The 21276-nt window shown below is 54.8% G+C and overlaps 2 protein-coding genes across 4 annotated transcripts; one reads left to right on the forward strand and one right to left on the reverse strand.

The window, feature by feature from the left end:
* Nucleotides 1–1964: 1964 nt before the first annotated feature.
* SPATA33 (spermatogenesis associated 33) lies at nt 1965–11608 on the reverse strand. Of its 3 annotated transcripts, XM_030298907.1 has the most exons (4): nt 11526–11608; nt 11031–11189; nt 10616–10830; nt 2085–2186 (listed from the first exon to the last, which is right to left on the reverse strand). In XM_030298907.1, the coding sequence occupies exons 1-4, from the start codon at nt 11560–11562 to the stop codon at nt 2172–2174; spliced, it is 426 nt and encodes a 141-aa protein (XP_030154767.1). In that variant the 5' UTR covers nt 11563–11608; the 3' UTR covers nt 2085–2171. The 3 variants fall into 3 exon arrangements, 2 of the variants coding, with proteins under 2 accessions (XP_030154768.1, XP_030154767.1); XM_030298908.1 differs by lacking the exon at nt 10616–10830 and having other exon boundaries at nt 1965–2186; XR_003965271.1 differs by lacking the exons at nt 10616–10830; nt 11031–11189; nt 11526–11608 and adding an exon at nt 7867–10463 and having other exon boundaries at nt 2099–2186.
* Nucleotides 11609–11746: 138 nt separating this feature from the next.
* CHMP1A (charged multivesicular body protein 1A) lies at nt 11747–19956 on the forward strand. Its single transcript, XM_030298906.2, has 7 exons — nt 11747–11858; nt 13663–13682; nt 15787–15864; nt 16723–16869; nt 17209–17337; nt 17774–17961; nt 18510–19956. The coding sequence occupies exons 1-7, from the start codon at nt 11852–11854 to the stop codon at nt 18529–18531; spliced, it is 591 nt and encodes a 196-aa protein (XP_030154766.1). The 5' UTR covers nt 11747–11851; the 3' UTR covers nt 18532–19956.
* Nucleotides 19957–21276: the final 1320 nt, after the last annotated feature.

A 21276-nucleotide genomic window follows, 5' to 3' on the forward strand; every position in this document is an offset into this window, starting at 1 on the left:
TCGGAAGGGTGTGGAAGGCAAGAATGGATGGGACGCTGCGACGGACGTCCCCTGACCCATGAGTGTGGAGCACCCACTACGTGTTGGGCCCTGTCAGGCTCTGCCCTCGTGGACCTTCCATTCTAGTGGGACGCAGCCAAACGAGGTAAGTAAATAGATGGCCCGAGAGTTACGCGTGCTAAAGAGAAAACTGAGGCAGGGCAGTGAGTGGGACGTGCCGGGCGCGGGGGTGGAGCATTAAATAGGGTTCCAGGAAAGGCCTCCCGTGCATGGGACTACACTGTAAATGCTAATATTAATATAGGCTAAGGACATTTGGTAATCATGAAATTAATCATAACTTAGAATCATTTGTTTTAGTTTAAACTAATTATCATGTTCAGTTCATTCCAGCCCCTTTTTAATCATTCATAAGCTAAGCTTCTAGCTAATAACGAAATTAGAAATAGTGCCTTGGTAGGTATAGTTTTTAGATTGTTTGAGATTCTCAGGGCAGGGGTAGGAAGAGGGCAATTTCTAGGTCAAATAGTTTTTTTTTTTTAAATTTTTAATGTTTATTTTTGAGAGAGAAACAGTGTGAGCGAAGTGGGGAGGGTGCGGTGAGAGAGGGAAGCACAGAATCTGAAGCAGGTTCCAGGCTCTGAGCTGTCAGCACCGAGCCGGACGTGGGGCTTGAACCCACAAACCGTCAAGATCATGACCTGAGCCGAAGTTGGACGCTTGACCGACTGAGCCACCCAGGCGCTCCTTAAATAGAAATTATTGGGTACTAGAAATTTTATGGAGAAGGTAGGTGTGCTGACCCAGTGCGGTCAAGTCCACATTTGCATGGGCTTGATCTTCTGTACACACACTTAGTTGTGACAGGATGCGTAAGTAAACGTATTGAATGAATACAAGTAACGATGTTAATAATGTGTTGTTAAACAACGTCAGTATGAGATTTATTATGTTGGGGTTTATACTGAAACTGGAAGTCAGTTGTACTATTTAATACTAAAGGGGTATGGTTCTCATCAACACACAGAGACAGAGGGGTGCTTGGCTGGCTCAGTAGGTGAAGCGTGCAATTCTTGATCTCGGGGTTGTGGGTTTGAGCCCCACACTGGGTGTAGAGGTTGCTTGAAACATAAAATCTTTGACAGAGACATAAAGACCAAGTGTAAAGTTCTAGCAACCAAGGAGACAAACACATACTGTTACGAGACCAACTGTGTCGGACCAGACAGGGCAGGCTGTTCCCTCCAGCCCCTCTGGAGGAGAGTGGAGCCTGACCCGTGAGCTGCCAGTTGTGAGGGAACGCCAGCAGGGCTTCCCTGAACAGCCCCTCCTGTTGGGACCCCTCAGGCACAGCCAGAAAGAGGGGACGTTGTCAGCTCCCCTCCCCCCGTCCCGTGGCAGCTCTGGCAAGGCCACTGCCCAAGTTCTACGTGCCATGGGTGCCCCCACCCCAATCCCACATTCTTCTTCTGGATCCTTTAATACTCGGCATCAGCTTACAGGCAAGCTCGGAGCCCGTGGGCCCCGCAGGGTGACTGTGCACGTCCCTGTTCTGGGACGTGACACCTTAAAGTGGAGTCCTCAGAGTCCAACCTTTTGTCCAAGTGTGGGGGACGCCTCGTTCACCGTAACTGCCGAGTACTTATGCCACACCCTTCGGTAGTGAATGGGAAGGATTTTAAATTGCCCAGCGAGAGACTGGGATACGCTCCCTGCCGTTCGTTCATCACTCTGCACCGGCAGTGACACCAGAGGGTTACTGATTCGCTCGTTGCCGCAAAGTTCACTCTCTGGGCCAGAGGCACTCTTTTGCCCTCTGCCAAGCTGCCAGCAGCTCTGGGGCAGGTGAGCCCGAGGTGGTCCCCGGGGGACCTCATTCCCCGAAGGGGCAGCTGCAGCTTCTCACAGGGCAGGTGGCCCTTCTGCCGTCATCGCTGAGACTCAGCGCCGTGAAAAACGACAGCTCCTCGGGGCACTTGTTTATTCTCGTAAACCATAGGCGTCTACTGTGCTAGGGTTTCTGTGTCGGTAGTAGGGGCCCCATTCAGCCTGCTCCTGAATGGTTCTCTGCTCTTCACTTCTGATGGAACCGTAGCTGGTTAGAGTCTCTTGTGAAGCTTTAGTGATGATGATCTGTGGAATGACAGCTTTCTTCTTGCTCGAGTTTACCTTTACATCAGGTTTCTCTAGAAGGAAGAAAACATCCAGGTATTTAACATGTCTGTGGAAAAGCCCTTCTAGAAGGCAGAGAATGTCTGTGTTAGGGCCAGAGCAAAAGAATTAGATGTGTGGTTCAGGAAAAGAAGTGGTCAGGGTCAAAAGCAGTCAGAACATGTTACAGAGCTTTCATGGATTGACAGCCAGGAGGGTGGTGAGTACTCGACGCCTCTTTCAAGGAAGGAAAAGGGAGACACGCTTCCACCATCCACCGTGGAGAGTCTGAGCTGCTGGCTGGCTCGTGTGACAGACCTGGAAGGAGAGAATGGAGAAAGAAGACAAAAGGCAGAGTCTGTCCCAGAGGTGAAGGTTCAGATACGCAGCTTCCCCTGCACAGAACCTTATCAGTCAGAACGCTGAAGAATTAACATTTCTGATGTCGGCCACAACATCCTCTTAAACTTAAGCTTCCAAGGGTTGCGCAGAGCTTGCGAAATGCCAAGGTTGTCTTACGTCACACAAGACGAAAGCAGAAGTGCTTTCTGGCCTCCAGGGTTGTGTCTCCCAGCCCCCTCCCTGGGGTTACAGGTTTGAGGCACAGCCTTTCAGGCTTCTGTTGAGGCACTACGGAGAGATCTCTTTCTGTGCGTGTACCCAATAGAGCAGGGAGAGTTAGAATAATCTCACTGCCGCAGAATTGTTACAAAATGCTATTGCACTGGTTCCATCGCTTTGTCCCCCGCTTAAAATACCTCATGAACCTGGCTACGGGCAGGGGCGGGTGGACAGTTGCTCGTTCTGTGTCAGACATCATTCTGAGCCCAGAGTAATGATGACGGTGACTTCCAGCTCACAGCAGTTTCTGAAGTAGGTCCTCTTATGAGCTGTGTTTTACAGGTGAAGGCACTGAGGCACAGAGAGGTCATGTGCTCAAGGCTGACGGTACAGGGAGATGCTGGGGCCCCGAGCTCCCTCCTTCTTCGTCACCGCATCCACAGCTCCGATGGTTTTAACTACCAGTGAAGGGCCCATGGCCTGCACCAGGCACTGAGAGTGTCCTTTTTATTTTTATCATAAGTAAAAAAAACTGCATTTCATCGTATTTTGCATTTAAGTTGGGGAGTTCATGTTTTTTATATTAATACACACTTTTTGCGTATTAAGACTAAGAGGTGATGACTATGCGATTTAAAAACTGCATATGGAATGATGTGCATGCACCGTTTGATGCTTTTAGGGTCACATTATGGAAGGGGGAGTCCGGCAGCTGCTCGCAGGGCTTGGCTGAGCCCCATGTTTGCACATACAGGGGTGGCCTCTTCCACGGCAGCCTGTGTTCCGCTGTCTGGGGCCCGTCCATTACACAACCAGCTCCCTTTAATGAACATAACTTGGGTTATTTGCAGTTTTTATCTTTTTCAAGTGATGCTGCAATGAACATTCTTTCATTTATGTACTTGCACATTTGTGAGGGTGTATCTACTGGGTAATTTACTGGAATGAAGATTTTGGTAAGTATTGTTCAGTTGTTTTTTGTAAAGATTACATCAATATATATTTCCACTAAGACTCTATAAACAGGACATGTCTCCATCCCCTCCCCTCATCCTTGCCAATTTGCTAAATCTTTTCCCATTTATATGAAAATGGGAAGTACTGACTTCTGCCCCCACTGGTCCCAATCACCTTCCCTGAAGCTTTACCTTAGCATGGGGAGGTGAGCGTCTTGCTGCTTATTCACAGTGCAGTGGTGTTTATTTTCCTCTGAATGCTAGTCACGTTCTTTGCTCATTTTGCACTTGGACCTTTTTTGTGTGCAAGAGCTTTTTGTACATTTAGGAAATTTGCCATTGGCGCTGGTACCGTAAACGGTTCAGACACATCAGTCTCTTTCTTCTGGCTCTTAGAGTCTGTCAGAGTGAAAAGGTGCTCCCTCCACCCAACCTACAAAAACCGTTACTGTTTTACTATGTTCAATGTTCTGGTTCCTGTAGAATTGGAGTAAGGACCGAGGCAGCGTCGTTGCTTTCTCAGTGGTCCAGTCAGCTATCTCTGAACCACCGAGCGAACTCTCCCATCTTTCCTCCACTCCTTCCACTTGGTGCCTTCATCATGAATTCCGTGACGGTGAGACACATGTGTCCACCCTGCTGTCTCCATGGCAACACACTTTCATGTCAGGGCTCAATCCCTCTTGTGCCTCTGCTCTTCCAGTTTCCTGCTATTTTTACGTTTTTATCTCCTAGGTAAACTTCAGAATAATTTGGTCCAGTCCCCAAAAAGAACTGTGGTGTTCCGATTGGGGTCACTGATTTTATAGACTAAGGGAGAGTTAACATCTTTACATTATTGAGGTTCTCTAATTCAGAACAAGAGTTCTTTAGAGTTTTAAAACGTTTTCACGTAGGAACACGAATCTTTTTTAGGACTCTTGATACATATTACCTGTGCTAGTTTTCAATTACTGTCTAACAAATCACCACAAATTTACTGGCTGACTTAAAACAGTACCTGTATTTGTCATCCCCAATTCTGTTGGTCCTAAGTCCAGGCTACGATCCAGCTGTCAGCCAGACTGCATCTTCTCGCGGGCCTGGGGCCTTCCAAACTCATTCAGGCTGCTGGCTAGAGGTTCGTTCTTTATGGGTGAGGGACTGACGTCCCTGCTTTCTTGCTGGCCGTTGGTAGAGGTTGCTCACAGCTCCTTTCACAATGTGGCAGCTTAAAAAAAATTTCTTTTGAGATATGATTGACACGGTAGCTTCCTTCTTCACAGCCACCTGACACTGACTTTTTAAAAAAGGCTTCTCTGGTTAGGTCTGGCTGACCCACAATAAACTCCGTCTGAAGTCAAAACCAATGGATTACTAACGGGATCACAGGAGTAACACCCATCTTCTTCACAGGCCCCGCCCACATTCAAGGGGCAGGGATTCTACAGGCGTTGTTCCCGGCAGACAGGGATCTTGGGGCCTGAGAATCCCGCCTACCACATTACCAAGTTGTCTTCAGGAAAATCGGTATTTCCATCAACAATGTGTCAGAGCACTTGATCTGTTGTATGTTATTCTTTGACCTCTCATACGATGCAAATATTTTTTGACCTTACCATTTGTTTTACGCTTGTTTGTAGAGGATTTGGGGAGATGTTTTACTTTTTAACGTTGTCAGATTCTTCAGTTATCTCTTTGTAATGTCTTTGTTTTGACTCTTAGAAAGATGATCCCCACTGAGGTCTCATATTAAAATATACCTATTTTTGTAGTCATTTGTTCTTTGTTTTAAAGTTTATTTATTTTGAGAGAGACTGCACAAGTAGGGGATGGGCAGAGGGAGAGAGAGAGAATCCCAAGCAGGCTCTGTGCTGGCAGCGCAGAGCCCAAAGCGAGGCTCGAACCCACAAAGCCGTGAGATCATGACCTGAGCCGATACCAAGAACTGGTTGCCTAATGACTGGGGCCCCCAAGGCGTCCCTGAAGTCACTTCTTATATTCACTCTCCCCTAGCTGGAATTTCTCTGAGTACATAGCAGGAAGTTAAAATTCAACATGAGCTTTCCCTTAAAATGGTAAGCAATTCTTCTAGCATAATTTATTGTATAATTCTTCCTTTGCCACTTACTTTTGGTGCTAATTTTATACACACACACTCATAGAAAGGTCTTTTTTTTTTTTTAATGTTTATTTTTTGAGACAGAGAGAGACAGGGCACGAGCAGGGGAGGGGCAGAGAGAGGGAGACACAGGATGTGAAGCAGGCTCCAGGCTCTGAGCTGTCAGCACAGAGCCTGACCCGGGGCTCGAACTCATGAACCTCGAGATCATGACGTGAGCCAAAGTTGGACGCTCAACCAGCTGAGCCACCCAGGTGCCCCTTAGATTTTATTTTTAAGTAATCTCTACACCCAATGTGGGGTTCGAAGTCACAACCCCAAGATCAGGAGTCACATGCTCTACAGACTGAGCCAGCCAGATGCCCCAATTTTGATACATTTTTAAACTTACAATTTTGAAGTTATAAACTCAAGAAAGTTCCGAAAGTACAGATAAGTCCCATATGCCTTTCACCCAGTTTCTTCCAATGGTAACATCTTACGTAATTACAGTACAATGGCAACACCAAGATGTTGATTTTGGCACAGTTTGTGTTCTGTGCCATTTTATCACATGTAACCACCACTAAGATCAAGATCACTAAGATCCAGATACACCACAAAGACCTCCTTTTTGCTATACCTCTATACCACACCTTTCTCCCCTCCCCCCAACCTTCCCACCCCCCTGCCATCCCTAATAGACTCTGGCAACCACTGGTCTATTCTCACATTTCTATAATTTTGTCATTTGGAGATTATATAAATGGAATCCTACAGCATGTGATCTTTTGAAATTGGCTTTTTTTCATTCAGGATATTTGAAATAGCTGACTTATTGCAAATAGGCACACTCTACCTTCAAAAAATTATGGACATATTCAGACACACATGAAAAAAATAGTATAATGATACCCATATACACATCACCCAGATTCCCTTTGTTTTGTCTATCTTCCTCAGTGTTTTTCCTGAGTACTGTCAAGCAAATCTCATATAATTTTACCCATAGTTAATGCAATATGTTTATCAAATAGGGATTATTTTTAGCATAAGCACAATAACCTTATCACATCTAAGAAAACCATTATTAATAACTAATACTCAATTTGGTATCTCAAGAATGACTTAGCCCAGGCCCACGCTGTATTTGGTTCCTAGGTCCCTCAAGTGTCCTTGCACAGTCCTCTCTGCTATGGACTGAATGCTTGGGTCCCCCCAGAAGTCAGGAAGTCGAGTGTGAAAGGCCTAATCCGCAGCGGGATGAAATGTGGAGGTGGGGCTTTGGGGAAGTGATTAGGTTGAGACGAGGTCATGAGGGTAGGGCCCCCACGATGGGATCAGTGCCCTTACAGGAGGAGGAGACCACAACCCTCTCTCCCCAGCCATGTGAAGACACAGCAATCTGGGGCACCTGGGTGGTTCAGTCATTTAAGCATCCAACTTCACCTCAGGTCCTGATCTCAGGGTTTCTGAGTTCGAGCCTGGCATAGGGCTCTGTGCTGACAGCTCAGAGCCTGGAGCCTGCTCAGGATTCTGTGTCTCCCTCTCTCTCTCTCTGCCCCTCCCCCACTTGTGCTCTGTCTCTCTCTCTCTCTTAAAAATAAATAAAATGTTGAAAAAAAAAAGTCTTTACAGGCAAAATGTATCTGTTTATCCCCCTTGCAAAAAAAAAGACGACACAGCAATTTGATGGCTGTTTGCAGGCCAAGGAGGGGTCCTCACAGGAATGGAATCAGATTGTTGGGACTCCTCCGCCTCTAGAATTAGGACCAATAAATGTCTGTTGTTGAAGCTACACAGTCTATGGCATTTTGTTACAGCAGCTAGAGTAGACCTTTTTTCCATGTCATTTATTTGCAGAAAAATCAGGATCATTTTTTTTCCACTAGAATTTCCAGCATTTTGGAACTGGCCGATTGCACATTTTTGTGGCGTGTTAATGTGTGGTATAACATGTGTATGTGGGTTTCGTAATGCAAAGTTGTAAGTATCTACAGAAGTAGCAAGACAACGAACCCATCCCACAGCTGCCACAGGTCAAGCGCAAGGTCAGACTCCACCTCTGCCCCAGCGCTTACCCTCCATTCTAGTTACCGCTGCTACATGACAACTTACCCCAACCCGTAGCAGCTTGAGACAACCGTTTTGTTTTCTCACAGTTTTAAGGGTTGGGAATTCAGGACACGTTTGACCGCGCAGCTATCGCTTATGGTCCCCAGGTGGCTACAGTTGGATGCTGTCTGGGGCTGTGGTCTCTGAAGGCTCCGCTGGGCTGGACGTACAAGACGGCGGCTCCCAGGGCTGGTCACTGATGCTACTGCTACGTGGTGTCTGGTGGCTCGGCCGGGGAGACCCCTGGGGGGGGGGGGGGGAGAATCACCTGAAGGTTTGTTCAGTCGCAAGTCTGGCCCTTAGGCTGGAAGGGCTTAGAGACCAGGGCCTCCCCAGGGGGCTGGGCTCCTTCCAGGCGGGGTGTGGCGGCTCAGGGTTCCAGGCGCCGGTCTGCGTTCCGGAGAGCAAGGCGGGACAGCATCGCCTTTCCCCGGCCCAGCCTCACAAACCACTTTTCTCCACCTTGTATTGGTTACAAGAGAATGTCAAGCTGGCAGAGATTTAAGGAGAGGCTACAAGCCCCGCCCAGGTGGGAGGGGCATCAAGGTCACACGGCAGAACCGGAGGCAGAGCAGGGGCTGCGGCTGCCTTTGGAAAATGTCCTCGGCGCACCGCACTCTTTCCACTTCGCAGCAAATCTCAGACACCATCTCCGTCAGTCACATCGATTTATATTCAGTACTTTGGGTGCAGCTCTAAGAGACAAGGACTGGTGTGTATTCCGTGCGTTTTGAAGCACAATTCACACAAGATAAAATGCCCAGTCCTTAACTGCACAGCTGGATTCGTTTTCACAATTGTATGCGCCTGTGTAATCACCCCCGCGAGAGGCAGAACTTTCCACCACCGTGCAGCGTCCCCACAGGCTCCCTTCCAGTCAGCTAGCCTCTCCCTCCCGCATTCCTACCCCAGAAAGAACTTTCTGGTTTTTATCCCATAGTAGTAAGACCTACTTTTATTATTTATGGGACACACAGCACTTTCGCCTCGTCAGGACTCTCCATTGCCCTTAGGCTTTTGTAGTATTAGGTTAGTTGAAGGAAACTTCGACTCCCAAGGCCCTACTTTTTCCAAATCTAATAGGGAAATTCTTCAGCTTTACAGCACAAATGTGAGAGAGAAGCTGCTCATGCCCTAGTCTAAATGGTCCACCTGGCAGACCAGGTGTCTGCAGTTCTGATCGCCGGATCCTGCTCTGTGCAAGGTGACCAAGACCCGCTGCGTCCGCCTTATTGAACGCAGCCTCTTCTGGGTTTACTTGATCTCTTTGCAACATTTAATACTGTTGACCAAATTACCTTCTTTCTTTTCTAACAGCTTTGTTGCGGTATAATTTACATACCATAAAATTCACCTGTTTGAGGCATACCATTCAGTGATTTTTCGTAAACTTTCAGTGTTGGTCACCCATCGTTCCAGTATGGAGAACATTTCTGTCACCTTCAAAAGACCCCTTGTTCCCATTTATGGTTGATCCCTGCTCTCACCCTTAGTCCAGGCTTCCCTTTATATAAATTTGCCTTTCCCGGACACTTCACATAAATAGAATAACGATACATGTGGTCTCTTACATTTGGCCTCTTCCAGCGGACTATCAGGATTTGGGGACTCCCTCACAGGCACGATGTCAGTAGCTTGTTCCCCATCACTGCTGAGATGCCGCCTTAGATGGAGAAACCACACTCTTCGCCTTCTCTCTTGAAACCCCACCTTCACTCTCGCTCTCTGACCTTGCCCCTCTATATCCACCGTCTCTCTACCCTCTGAAAGGAGGGTGTGACGGACACTAGGTGCCTCTCCAGCCGACGCCCACCTGCCCACACTGGCAGAAGTCCAGCCCCAGAACTTTCACATCTGAGCCTATCCTGGCGATGCTGGGCAGGTGAGACCCTCCAAGGGAAGGTTCTTGCATGGAGAACGGCCTCTCGTGAACGAGACAGCAGTCCGGTCTGCACGTGACGCCAAGGGCCATCCAGCTCTCTGACAACACTTGGGTGGCAAAAGCGCAGACCCAAACAGTCCTTGATGCCATGGCATGCTGCTGAGCAAGCCACCGTGAGTGCCCTCTTGTGACCCTTCATTTGGGAGGTGTTGAACCCCTCAGCAGGACAGCCGCATCTTGTTAGCTGCTCTGTGACTTGCAGCCAGAAGGCTCCTGACCGACCGGCAGCGTTCTTCAAACCTCCTCCCCAGGACGCTGGCCCTTCCTGCAGTCTTCCACTCAGGCAAGGGTTCATGCAGCAGGATCTGGAGTCCGGGCCTTGCTCCCAAGCCCAGCACCCTCATTTCAAACGGCTTCCTGCCCTTGACCTCGCAGGTGCCTCAGTCGGAGCCCACCCGTGCTCACCAGGCCAGCATCGTCTGACCTACCAACCATTCATTCCTAGGTCAGTGATGCCCCACGTCCCCTCCAACAGCAGGGTCTGCGGGTCCTACCTCCCACATCCTTTCAGAATTCCTACTGCCAATACCTCATTAGTTCCTACTCCGTTGCTGCCACGGGCCTATGACAGGTCCCCTCACTGCCCCCGAGTAGCTCTATTCTGGAGAAAGACTTCTCCAAGGCGCAAACCCCATCACACCTGCCTTGTTTTAGTTATTTAACAGTTCCGTTTCCATAATGCACATAATAAAATTGATGAAAGGCTTCATGTTCTGGCTGCTTCTGCGGCCTCATCCCCCACCCACCCCCACCTGCAAAGGTCTGGCCACACTGGGCTGCCAACAAAGTGAATACATTTACCAAACTGACCTCTCTGTCCCACCGACGTCCTAGTTCCTCTGATCCCTGTGCCCCGGGTTGAGTTCCCACATCCCTTCTTACAGGACTCCCAGGTCCTGTTCCAGTCTGCGGAATGTTGAGGGAGCAACAGTCCTGCCCAAAGACACTCGGCCCTCGGGAACGGTGGGTCTGCCTTGCAGCCAGACGCTGCGAAGTCCCTCTGGACTCTGCTATGCATCTACCACCTGGAAAGTTACCCAAACCCTTATCCAACTGCTGTTTTCCGCCGACAATTCTAGATATTTACCTCCTACATAAAGGTCCTAAAACCCTTCCCTCACTAGGGCATGCCCCCTGCCACTGGTATCCCACCACTCAGGCTCCTTTCTACACCACCCCCACATTCCCCCGCCTCAGGTTCTGTCCCCTCCTGGGCGTGCCTTACCTTCAGATGAAGGCCACTGTCGCTTGGCTGCCCCTCTCTTTCCATGGAGGCTCTCTGCAGGCTTAGTGTCCGGAGGCTTCTCAGACTCCTGAGAATGCCTGCCCGTCGGCCTTTCCTTGGCCTTGGGAACTGAATAGACGCGCCCCTTTTGCTCCTCACCTGAAACACACGGACAATTAGTCCTACAGTTTACTGGATCCCAATCCTTCAGTTGGCTGCTTTGGCCCACAATGAAACAAGGAAGCTCGCAAGCCTTGGGTCCCTCCGTCTCTCTGAACGTGGGTGTTTCCGTGGGTGAAAAGACTCCCGAGGCACAGTCCTCCCCAGGGAGGACTCAGGCGCCTCACTCAGGAGTGAGGAGCGGGGGCGGACGGGGCGCCCAGCACCCCCAGCTCCCGGCGTGGGCGGACCCCGCCGAGCGCCCCTGTCGCCCCGCCAGCCCTGCGCGAACCGCGGCCGCGGGGCCTATGAGACGACGGGCCGACGGCCCTTTACCTTTCCTAGGTTTGTGTTTGCTTTTGGAAAGTCCCATAGGTGAGCCCACCGCTCCCCGGCGCAGCCCCGCACTCCGTACCTCTGCTGGCGCGCCGCGGGAGTGACTCACAGACGCTAACCCGGCCGACCTGCGCGGGTCTCCACGGCAACGGCCCGGCCCGACCCGCCCGCGGGACTTGCGTCGTAGTCTCGCGAGAGCTGCCGGTCGCCGGAAGTGGGCGGTGACCCCGGAAGTTCCCGCGCGACGGAGCTGTTTGGTGCGATCGACTCGGCCCCGGGGTTCCCGTCAGTCGGTTCCTGCGAGGGCTGCCCCTGCCGGACCTGCCATGGACGGTAAGAGACCCCGCCCACCGGGGGAGGGCGGGGCTCAGCCGGGCTCCCCCAGGCCTCAATCTCGGACAGCCATCTCCGATCCCTGGGCCTAGACCCCAGACCCCGATACCCGACCAGGGATTTGGATCTCCGGCCCTGGACCCCGATCCTCGATCCCCGGAGCTTCGAGCCCAGAACCCGATAAGGATCCTCGACCCCACACCCTGCCCCCCTGCCCCCAGACTCCTCAGCGTCCGCCTCCCAACCCCCCAGCTCCTATACCGGCTAGGGACATCGGCCTCCTTGGGGTCCTGGGATGTCAGGTCAGGGGGCACCAGAAAAGGAGACAGTTGCACCACTGCCCCCAAAACACCACTAAGAAAAATAGGAAGAGCTCAGGCGAAAAGCACTTACTGTGGGCCAGGCACGGTTGTGCATGACAGAGGTAGTCATCTAGCTCCCTCTGGTCTTGTCCTCCACTGTCTACAGCACTCACTCCGCCCCGTCGGTGCTCGGGGACACTAAAGAACAGGAAGAATCAGTGGTAAAGTGAGGTGCATACATTTGCTAGAACGTTTAGGGGCTGGTGTGATAGGTTTCAAAACTCACTTTGTGAAACGTAAAAAAACTGTACAACTGTGTCGTTGTCACAAAGGAAGTTCTACGGCGGTTGTTTCAGCACCACGCACCCAGCACTCCCATCACCACAAATGTTGGGTTTTGCCCCATACTTTACCCAGTTCTTGGGGGAACTTTCTTTTGGCCGTTTAGCTTTTTTCCTGGGTTAGGTTTTGCCTTAACAGCTGTTTGCTCTCCAGAGCCCGTTCCTGCTCCTCACGTGTGAAGAGAAGGAGGCAGGGAGCCAGGGTCACACCGTAGGGTAGAGAGCTGGAGAGCCTGCCAGGAGTGTCCCTTAGCTCTGATTTACAGATTCACAGGCGGCTTTGGCCTTGACCAGGGCCTGCACTGATAGGTGGCGGATGCACGTGGCTACCTGAAACCCCACTGGGTTCTCAGCGGGGGGCGGGGGGTGCTTGCTTTGCATTTGTGAACACTCAACACCCTCCTGGTTGCAGGATTTCCTTCCTGCATTCTGGGCTAGTGCAGCAAACCCTTTCAGACGTCATTCTCCGAATCTAGAAATTGAGTAAATAGAGAGAGTTTCCACGTGAATCTGGATCTGTCTGGTCCTTGAGTTTGGGTGTGTGAGTAGCAAGAGTGAGCTGTCAGTACTCCCACGTCTCTTTGGTTCCTCTGTGTCAGGAGGGAGGCTCCTGAGCCTGAGTTGATGGCCCAGGTATGCCAGCTGCCATGGAGGGTGGTCTCTGTAGGTCAGCTCTCTGATAGCATAAGAGTCCTCATTCTACTTTTTTTATCCATTTACTTTTGGGGAGAAAGTGTCTATAAAATATCCTCCAGTACCGAGTTTTATTAGATTGGGAAAGAATCCCAAAGGTCTTTGTAAAGTTGCATTAATTACAAACGACTCCTTGGGTTTTCACTGAGGGCCACGTGCTGCGTCCATGACCTCACTGGCCTGCACACTGATCCTTGAGGCCAGCCGGTGCCATCCTGGTGTTCTCTGGAAGGAGTCACAGGTTAGGGAAACTGTGTTTGCCCAAGCCCTCTGGCCAGCGGGGGAACAGAGGTAGCACACGGTCCAGCTTCTGCCCCCACTGTGGGCTGGGCTTCCAGCAAGGCCCCATCCATGCCTGCGTCCTGATCCGGCTCCTTGGGTCCAGGAGGGTCTTAGCGGCCCCCTCTGCTTGTTAGAAGTGCCCCCTTGTCTTAGCTGGAATCCTCAGACCATCTCCTTTTTTTGCAGATACCCTGTTCCAGTTGAAGGTATGTACCAAATGACCTTTCACCCCAACCCTGTCCTGGTGGTTGGCAGATGAGGTCAGATGCTGGCAGTCGCAGTCAGAAGCACAGATTTCTGCACGGTGCTCACCCAGACTGATGACGAAGGGGGGTATCGAATTGGCTCCATGGCACACTCCTTCTTTCCTTGTCTTGGGCTGAGCAGAAGCAGCTGAGTGGGCAAGTCCATGAGACAGCGAGCACGTTGAAAAGACACAACTTGGGTGTTAGGTGCGTCCCTTGATAGGCACGTAGAACTGTGCTTTCCAATTCTTTAAAATCCTATCGAAGGAGAGCGTTCTAGGCAGCGGAGCCGGCCTCTTAGGACTGGCCCAGGGCAAGCTTCTCCATAACCACCCGTGGTTAGTTGTGACAGGCCGGGCAGGAGTGGCGTGCAAAGGTGTTCACAGTAGCTCGTCTCCGCGTCTCGCTGGCTCAGCTCTGCCCGGGGGGGGAGTGGGGAGCACCTGGCGGCACCCAGGCACTTTGTTCAGCAAGCTTCCACCTTGTGGACCGTGCTCAGGGCCGCATTTCCGAGTCAGGAAAATCTGGATTTTTCCCTTAAGCAGAGGAGGAGTGTGAGGTGGGCAGACAAAAGAAATCCTTTCCGTAGGACAGACAAACGGCCCCGAGAGGGAGCATCCACCTGCCCTCTGCAGCGGTGAGGGCTTCAGATCTGTGCTGCCCTCCGCCAGCCACACGGAGCCCTTGGAAGGTGGCTAGTTTGAGGAACTGAATTGTTACTTGTACATCATCTTAGGTAACTGGAACTTAGATAGCCATATGTGGCTAGTGGCTCCTTTGCCGGACAGTGCGGGCTTACCGAGTCTGAGGAAAGCAAGGTCGGGATGCTAGGTGCAGCAGACACTGATGTAAAAGCACCTAAGCCGTGAATGGGAATGGGTGGGCGACCTTCGAGAGCGTGCCCTGCCCTGTGAGCCCAGCACTGTGAGCACAGCACTCGGGGAGGTGGGTTTTCACAGGTCGGATCGTCTGAGTGCGAGGTGCAGGAGCAGTCAGTAGGGCCCGTGTGACGCTGGGTGACGCAGGGGCCCCACCTCTGCATGTGCTCCCAGGACTGGCCAGTGGAACACGCGGGCTGGTGCCACAGAGCGGGTTGGCGGAAGGACAAGGGGCTATATATAGAAAAAGGGCGGGGCTCCTGGGTGGATCGAGGGGTCGAACGGTTTGCGAGATCAAGCACCGTGTGGGGCTCTGCGCTGACAGCATGGAGCCTGCTTGGGATTCTCTCTCTGCCCCTCCCCCACTCACGCATGCGTACGCTCTCGCGCTCGCTCACTCTCTCAGATTTTAAGAGAGAGAAAGGAGGGGGGGTTCTGGGGACAGAAGTCTCTCGCAAAGAGGGCCATCCTTGGGTGTGTGACACTTTTGCAGATTGACATATATTTCAAGTAGCTGTCGGGTTGCCTCAGCTGGGCCCGGTCTGGGATGTTCCGGGACAGAAGTGGCCAGTGGGGGGACGCCCACGAGAGGGCGGTATTTGTGGCTCCAGGTCAGGCAGCGGCCCCTCCCCCACCCCACCACATCCAGCGAGTGCAGGGCCCCCCCTGGGCTGAGGCCTGCACGTGGGAGCCCCGTGCCACATCATCCTGCTTCCAGACCGGGCTTCCCAGAGGGGCTGCGGTACTTGGCAGGCAGGTACCAGGGCGACGCGTTCGCTGCCCAGCGGCCCCTCCCATACACGGTACCGTGTGACCAGAGTACTCCGAGGTGTGTGTCCGCTGGGAATTGTGAATTATTCCCCAGGCTACTTGGGGTAGCTTGAAACGCACACTGTCAAGTTTTTTCCGCGTACGTTGAAAATCCATAAGTAGTGGCGATTGTGTGAGTTGCCTTTTTAACTTCCCACTCCGGGGGAGGGTTTGGGCAGGGTGTTCTGGGCGAGGACCTTGTAGGGAACCCTCACGGCCCTCCCTTTCCCCCGAGCCTCAGAGACCCAGGGAGCCCCTTTCGTGCAGCCCTGGGCCGTGAGGACACTGGCGGAATGGGGGCAGGGAGGTGCCGGTGGGGGTGGGGGGCCTGCCGGAGGGCAGGCTCTGTCTGACCTCTGTGTCCCGCTTCCGCTCAGTTCACGGCAAAGCAGCTGGAGAAGCTGGCCAAGAAGGCAGAGAAGGACTCCAAGGCGGAACAGGCCAAAGTGAAGAAGGTGAGGCCGCGTCTGTGGTTGTGCTGGCGCCTTCTTTCCGTGTGGGGGGCGCTGCCCGCGACTCTGGCCGCGGCTGTTCTCACAGGAGCCAGCTCGAGGCCTGCGGTGGCTCCGGTCTGCCCCCCGGCCCCCCGAGAGTGTCCAGAGCCAAGGGACCGCGCTTGCCTTGCCTTTGTTTCTTTGACTGTCCGCGCCTTTTATTCACCTCCGAAGTGCTGAACCTGCTTTCTCACAAACCGTGTGGGAGGCGGGCTTCCGGCCACCCCTGCCGTCACCCCCTCCGCTGTCTTCCTTCCGCACCTGGTGCCTCGGGCCTCAGAACCTGGGCAGCGGTGAGGCAGCCCCTCCGCTGGCGAAGGGCCGGGCTGGCGGTGTGCACGCTGGGAGGGGAAGGTGGGAGGGGTCTGCCAGCTCTCAGGCGGGCCTTTCTAGCAGCCGTTTACGGGTGCAGCAGATCCTGGGGGTGTTGGATTTGGGGGCCCCCGGGGCAGAGGGGAAACCGGACGGCTGGCTCCACTCTGGGTCCTTCGTGTTCCCCCGCGGTCGTGCTTGCTTCGGCACCAGCATGTCCCGCCCCGGTTTCGTGAGAGGGAGCGCGGCGGGAGGAGAGAGGCCGGGCCCGGCTCTCCTGCTCAGCCCTCGGTGCGGGCTGGTGTGGCGCCCGGCCCGGACACCCCAGCTCCCGGATAGGCTTGGGGCCTAGCATCTCTGCACTTTCACGAAGCCCGCAGGCGTCAGGGGCTGCCCCACGCTAGCGCATCTCGCCCTCGGCAAAGCCAGGACCAGGTCCCTGAGCAGGGCGGGCAGGGTTCGGACAAACAGCCATGTTCTCCCAGCTGGTGCCTCCCCGACTTTCAGGCCCTTCAGCAGAAGAACGTGGAGTGCGCCCGCGTGTATGCCGAGAATGCTATCCGCAAGAAGAACGAAGGTGTGAACTGGCTCCGCATGGCATCCCGCGTGGACGCGGTGGCCTCCAAGGTGCAGACGGCCGTGACCATGAAGGGGGTGAGTGCTTGTGCCCGGGGTCGCCTGCCACAAGGACCGGCCTCTGCCGGCAGGGCCGGGGAGCCACGCCAGACCCCTTTGGGCGTGGAGTAGGGATCACTCGACACCGTCAGGGCAGCACCAAAGGACGGGACGCGGCGTCCTCAGTCTTCTTCAGTGCCCACGGTCTGGGGACCTGCCGGGAGAGAGCCTTGCAGCCTGTCCTGAACCTGGCTTGGCTGGGCCGGGCCTGGAGTCCTGTGGGCCTTGTGGGGGGGGTGGGGACTGCGTGCCTGGGGAGGGTGCAGAGGGCCCGTCCTTCCTTGAGTTCTGTCGCCGCCTCACGTTCTCCCGTGCCAGGTGACCAAGAACATGGCGCAGGTGACCAAAGCCCTGGACAGGGCGCTGAGCACCATGGACCTGCAGAAGGTCTCTGCGGTGATGGACAGGTTCGAGCAGCAGGTGCAGAATCTGGACGTGCACACGTCGGTATGTCGCCCGTGGTCTGGGTGTGCAGGGTGCATCCGGGGGGCGGCTGGTGGCGGGCCACGCGTGTGTTTCCCTAGCGGTGCCCCGTGGCGGGGGGGGGGGGTCACCTCCAGAGCACCCGAGTCTTGTGGAGGCTGGAGTCGGCACACGGAGGCCTAGCAGAGAAGAGGGAGGCCCAGGGCTAGGGTGTGGGGGCCTCTCCCAGTGATTGGCCAGAGAGGCTGTGTGCAGACGTGTCAGCTCAACACCCAGGGAGCTAAGAGCGCTGGAGGAAGCGCCCTAGAGAGAGTGGGGGCGGGAGCCTCGTGCGGGTGGAGGGAGTGGGCAGGAAACGTGGTTGAGATGGGTGGCCGGAAACGGGGCCGCGGCGGTCCTCCTGAGGCTGCAGGGGAGGTTCCTGGGGCCTGCACCCACCTGTCCAGAACGTGACCCCCAGGTAATGGAGGACTCCATGAGCTCGGCCACCACGCTGACCACGCCACAGGAGCAGGTGGACAGTCTCATCGTGCAGATCGCCGAGGAGAACGGCCTGGAGGTCCTGGACCAGCTCAGCCAGCTGCCCGAGGGCGCCTCCGCCGTGGGGGAGAGCTCCGTGCGCAGCCAGGAGGACCAGCTGTCCCGGAGGTGGGCTCGGTGCCCCAGAGGTGCACCCCCGGTCCCTCCTCCATGCTCTTGACGCTAGGGTTGTGGGGGAGGGGCTCGGTGCCCCCGACCTGTGCTCTGATGTGGGGGAAGGGAGGCGCAGCATGGCCTTAGGGGGAGCGCTTGTGCGGTAGACTTTGGCCCAGCAAGTGCCGCTCTTTCCAGGAGGCCCCCGCCCCGAGGCCCAGTCCAGGGCCCATCTGATCACCTCTCTCCCCTGTTCCTTGTTCAGTGTCTGTGTTGTGTGTCAGCCATGGTGCTCTCACACCTGTCCACTGCTCGCTTGAGGAAAGGAGGTCTCTGCTGTCCCTAACATACCAGATTCTTGACAGCGCGTGGCCATTCCCCGAGCCTTGCTCTGCTGTCCCCACGCAGCCATGCAAAGCTGAAGTTGAAAGGAGAGGGTCACGGCTCCATGGATGGCTGCAGGGCCTTTGGCACCCAGGGTGGGCGTCTTGTCCTGGAGCGCACAGCAGGTCAGAGTGCTTCTGCCCCTCGCCCTCCCTCACAGGAGTTGTGTTGGTTCACAGGTTGGCCGCCTTGAGAAACTAGCCGAGATCCTGCTGCGGGGCCCTGCGTCCCCCGCCTCGACGTGCGGGAAGGGCCGGGGACGAGGGCTACATCCCCCCCCCCCCCCCCACGCCTCTTGCCTTCCTGCACGCCCTGTAGCGCAGCCCTGACCTCCAGGCCTGGGAATTGTTCCTCTTAGTGTAGACGGTGGCTCTGTGTCCTGGTGGGTGAGTTTGCACAAACTTCTGACTTCTGTGGGTTATTTCTGTGACTTCGGGCTGACCAGCTCGGGGTTCTGCAGGCCTCCCCCTCTCCATCTCCTACCCTCTGAGGAGTTGATGGGGACTGACCAGTGGACACTGTGTGGACCGTGGGGGCCTCCGGACTCCGTGCTGCTGGCAGTCAGCAGGGGTCAGGGCTGCTTCCTGCTTCGGGCCGCGTCCCCACTCGGGGTTTCGGTGTAAGCCTCCAGGCTCTGAGTCCAGGTGGGCCCACCCGGGGGCGGGGCAGTGTGTGTCTCGTTCCACTGCCGCCTCCGGAGGACCTGGGCCCTGAGAGCCGTGTCGTGTGTCCTCCAGGAACTCAGGGTCTGCACCGAGGCCCCTCCCAGCGGGGAGCAGACGGTCTCACGCTCCCGGTCGGGTGCTGCCCCTGCACCGTGCTCTCCTGTACTGTAAATAATAGGTGCCTCCCCGCGACTGGGCTCTCCTCCTGCCCACACCGTCCGACCTGGAAGTCAGAGTGGCTGGCCGGAGCTCGGGGGCTGGGAGAGGTGCCCCCGGCAGGGCCGTGGCAGCCACAGCCGAGCAGCCGGCTGCAGCCCCCTCCTGAAGATTTTCCGTGACGGGCTGTGGTTTCTAGTTTTTTCATGTCCTGAAGTTTACTTTGTTTTCTTGAAGCTTCCTGGGTTTTTTGTTTTTTTGCCAAAATAGGAGCAGGCGGCAGATGGGGGGTGTTGGTCCAAGCCTCCTTCTTGGCACAGGCTGGGGGGGTGGGAGGGCGGGTACTTCGTGGCTGGTACTGAGCAGGGCCCAGCTCCGTGCTCGACTGACCCCCCGACCAGTCCTCCCCAGATGCCTTCAGCTGCCGGGGCTGCCCTCACACCCACGGCTCTTGTGCACGGAAACGTTGGAGGCCCTTACCGTGACTCGCTACGTCCGATCTCTTGGGCCTGGTGGCTGTGGGTGTTCTGTGAAGTCCGCTGTGTTGGCCTGGGCACTCGGGACGGTGATGGGAGACCCCAGAGGGAGGGTCAGAGTGCTGGCTTCCCTTCCTCAGTGCCAACCTCGCCTCACTCCCTGGCCGTGGTCTCTCAGGGCGCCCACGTGCAGGGGTGCAGAGAAGGTCCTGAGAGTCCTGCTGCCCAGGGGGTACAGGGCTCTGTGGCTGTGGCTCATCAAAGAGCAGTGGGTGCGTTTGCCCGGTTCCTAAAACACTGTTGTGAGTAAACAAATTGATCCCTGAGAACTTTCTCCAGCTTTGCTTTCCTGGCTTTGGGTCGGGCAGGGGGCCGTAGGTGGGGCCCTTGGTATGGCTCTCTGGCCCCCATTTAGGAGGCTGAGGAGGGGTACCTAGAGGAGGGCGGGTGGGGTGGGGGTGAGGTATGCATGTTCTCAGGCTCCGCCCCCACAGATGGAATTAGAATCCGAAGTTTTAAGTTTTTATCTTGAAGTGATTTTAAACACACATAAAAGCGGCAGAGCACACGGTCTGTATACGCTTGTGTTTACCGCACCCTTCGCGTCCCCTTCCTAGTGAACCGCACGTAACCCGCTGTGTCAGGAAACCACCCTGACAGCTGTCTGCTTGCCCTGCCTCCGTCCACCCAACCCGGGACCGTCCCTCCCATCTGTCTCTGGCGCCTGGGTGACCCTGAGGCCTGCCGGCCAGCTGTTTTGCAGACCGGCTTGCCACTTGGGCTGATGGGACGTTTTCACACGATGACATTCAGGTCACAGCTGTAGGCGGGAACCCCACAGAAGTGGTATTGTGTCCTCAGTGCCTCACACCAGGTGCACGGTGTCACTGTCCTACTCACCTAGGACAGGTGGTGTGGGCCAGGCATCTCCCCCAGAAAGTCTCATTTTCCTCCTCTGTTGCATGTCCTGTCGGAAAAAATCGTAAGACTGCCAGCCTCGCCCGCAAACATGGTCATGCTTTGTCCCGACCTCCGTGTCCCTCCGTGAATCTCCTGGTGACGATATTCGTGGTGATTTCCCACGTGCAGTTCCGTTGAAGAGTTCCTTCCCTCCGTTTACTTTTACTTACTCCGTCGTTTATGTCAGCGTGGACCTGTGGGTGTTTGTCCCCTGAGCGCCAGAAACCACCACTTGCTGTCATCAGGCTCCCCCTCCTCATTTGGAACTTTGACCGCAGAAGCCTGCCGCACACACTCCCATCTTTGCTTGTGTTTGCACAAAGCGCTCAGAATTGCTGGCCACACCTCTGAGAGAAACCCCTCGCTGACCAGAGGCCCCCCGGTGCTTCTGTTCTCGCCACCTTGGAGTGGTTGTGTCCCTCTCCTGTTAGAATCACGATCTTCCATTGTGGGTGCTCCCCATCCTGCCCGGTGTGGATGGGGGTTTTGAACGTGTGAGACGTGACCAAAGCTGACAGCTGGAACCGAATCGTGCCCCTGCCCCTCAGCCTCAGGCTGCCCAGCGGCGTCCCCCACCTCCCACCCCCACACCCGCGCGTATCTGCGGGGCAGCGGGGTCCTTGGAGCTGCTTCTGCACCCTGAGTTTGAGAAGTGCTGATGTGGGCCTTGCCGGGGGATGGGTGGCCCC

This window comes from Lynx canadensis, chromosome E2, assembly GCF_007474595.2.
Source record: "Lynx canadensis isolate LIC74 chromosome E2, mLynCan4.pri.v2, whole genome shotgun sequence".
Classification (NCBI taxonomy): Eukaryota; Metazoa; Chordata; class Mammalia; order Carnivora; family Felidae; genus Lynx; species Lynx canadensis.

Bases quoted from the DNA above. Each gene is read 5' to 3' on its own strand.
- SPATA33 (XM_030298907.1), bottom strand. From the start codon at position 11,562: ATGGGACTTTCCAAAAGCAAACACAAACCTAGGAAAG. The intron at 11,190-11,525 runs GTAAAGGGCCGT...CGTGTGTTTCAG, and splicing joins CAAACACAAACCTAGGAAAG to GTGAGGAGCAAAAGGGGCGC. The intron at 10,831-11,030 runs GTAAGGCACGCC...GTAACTTTCCAG, and splicing joins ACAGTGGCCTTCATCTGAAG to GTGGTAGATGCATAGCAGAG.
- CHMP1A (XM_030298906.2), top strand. The intron at 13,683-15,786 runs GTATGTACCAAA...GCTTCCGCTCAG, and splicing joins ATACCCTGTTCCAGTTGAAG to TTCACGGCAAAGCAGCTGGA. The intron at 17,962-18,509 runs GTGGGCTCGGTG...GTTGGTTCACAG, and splicing joins GAGGACCAGCTGTCCCGGAG to GTTGGCCGCCTTGAGAAACT.